Source organism: Condylura cristata, unplaced genomic scaffold (genome assembly GCF_000260355.1).
Source record: "Condylura cristata isolate star-nosed mole 26May11 unplaced genomic scaffold, ConCri1.0 scaffold00032, whole genome shotgun sequence".
NCBI classification, from domain to species: Eukaryota; Metazoa; Chordata; class Mammalia; order Eulipotyphla; family Talpidae; genus Condylura; species Condylura cristata.
This window is the reverse complement of record NW_004567133.1, coordinates 20,078,802-20,079,694: the sequence shown is the minus strand read 5'-3', so window position 1 is coordinate 20,079,694 and position 893 is coordinate 20,078,802. Positions and strand designations below refer to the sequence as shown.

Genomic DNA, 893 nt, shown 5'->3' with positions numbered 1-893 from the left:
GGCGTGGCTCCCTCCTGCACACACGCGCCTGCTCGCAGACACGTGGCTGGGGGTGCTGTGGAGACCTGAGGAGTAGCCGCCAGTGGCACTTAGAAGGAGGTTGGGCAGCTCTGAGCTGGCAGAAGAAAACAGCCTTGGCCCGGGGGCGCAGCAGGTAGGACGCAGCGCCCGGAAGCGCGAGTTCGATCCCGGCCGGGGCGTGCCCCCCCGCCCCCGGGCGCGGCAGACCCCTCCCGCTGCCCCCTCAGCAGTGGGCTTCGTCCACCTGCCTGTCCTGCTCCCCGCTCTGTCTCGGGCGAGGCCTCTCACCCCTGCGCCTCTGGCCTGCACCCCAGCTCTATACGCATAAATAAATGTCTTTAGAAATATAAGCGAAGTAACCCCGGGGAGGCAATGGACACACTGTCCGCCTGGGCTCCGACTCTGGAGCGCCCGGCCTGCGGGTGGAAAGACCGGCGCTGCCGGCCCCCGGACGGACCCTGCCAGGACACTGGAATCCCCGGAGCCTGGTTTCATCCACGCCTCGCCCCCTCCCCGCCGGAGCGGGACCTCGCCTCTCGCCTCCGGAAGCCGGGAGTGGGGGCTGTGCCCAGTGGGGTGCACGGTCCTGCTCCCCGGCGGGAGAGACGGACGCCTGGAGGGCAGCAGCTGCGCTCCCCACGGCCGGCCGCGCACAGACCCGCACCCAGGCTCCAGGGAGATGTGGTGCGTCAGTGCCCACCCGACAGAGGAGCGGTGTGGGCCGTGCCAGGCTGGGCAGACCCCGGACAGCAGCTCTTGGTCGCATCTCGCAACCTGCAGGCTATTGGGGTGCAGAGAGGACAGGGGGAAAGCCAAAACAACTGCCTGGGGGACCTGTGTGATGGGGGTGCAGAAGTCTGAGCTGACCAGGC

General features: G+C 68.9%; 1 protein-coding gene across 1 annotated transcript in view; it reads left to right on the top strand.

Moving 5' to 3' along the window:
* Window positions 1-393: 393 nt before the first annotated feature.
* Window positions 394-893, top strand: part of CCNF (cyclin F) — a 16,712-nt gene continuing 16,212 nt past the window's right edge. Inside the window, exon 1 of the mRNA XM_012731689.1 lies at window positions 394-592. Within this exon, the coding sequence (XP_012587143.1) occupies window positions 394-592 (199 nt within the window). The remainder of the gene's footprint in view (window positions 593-893) is intronic.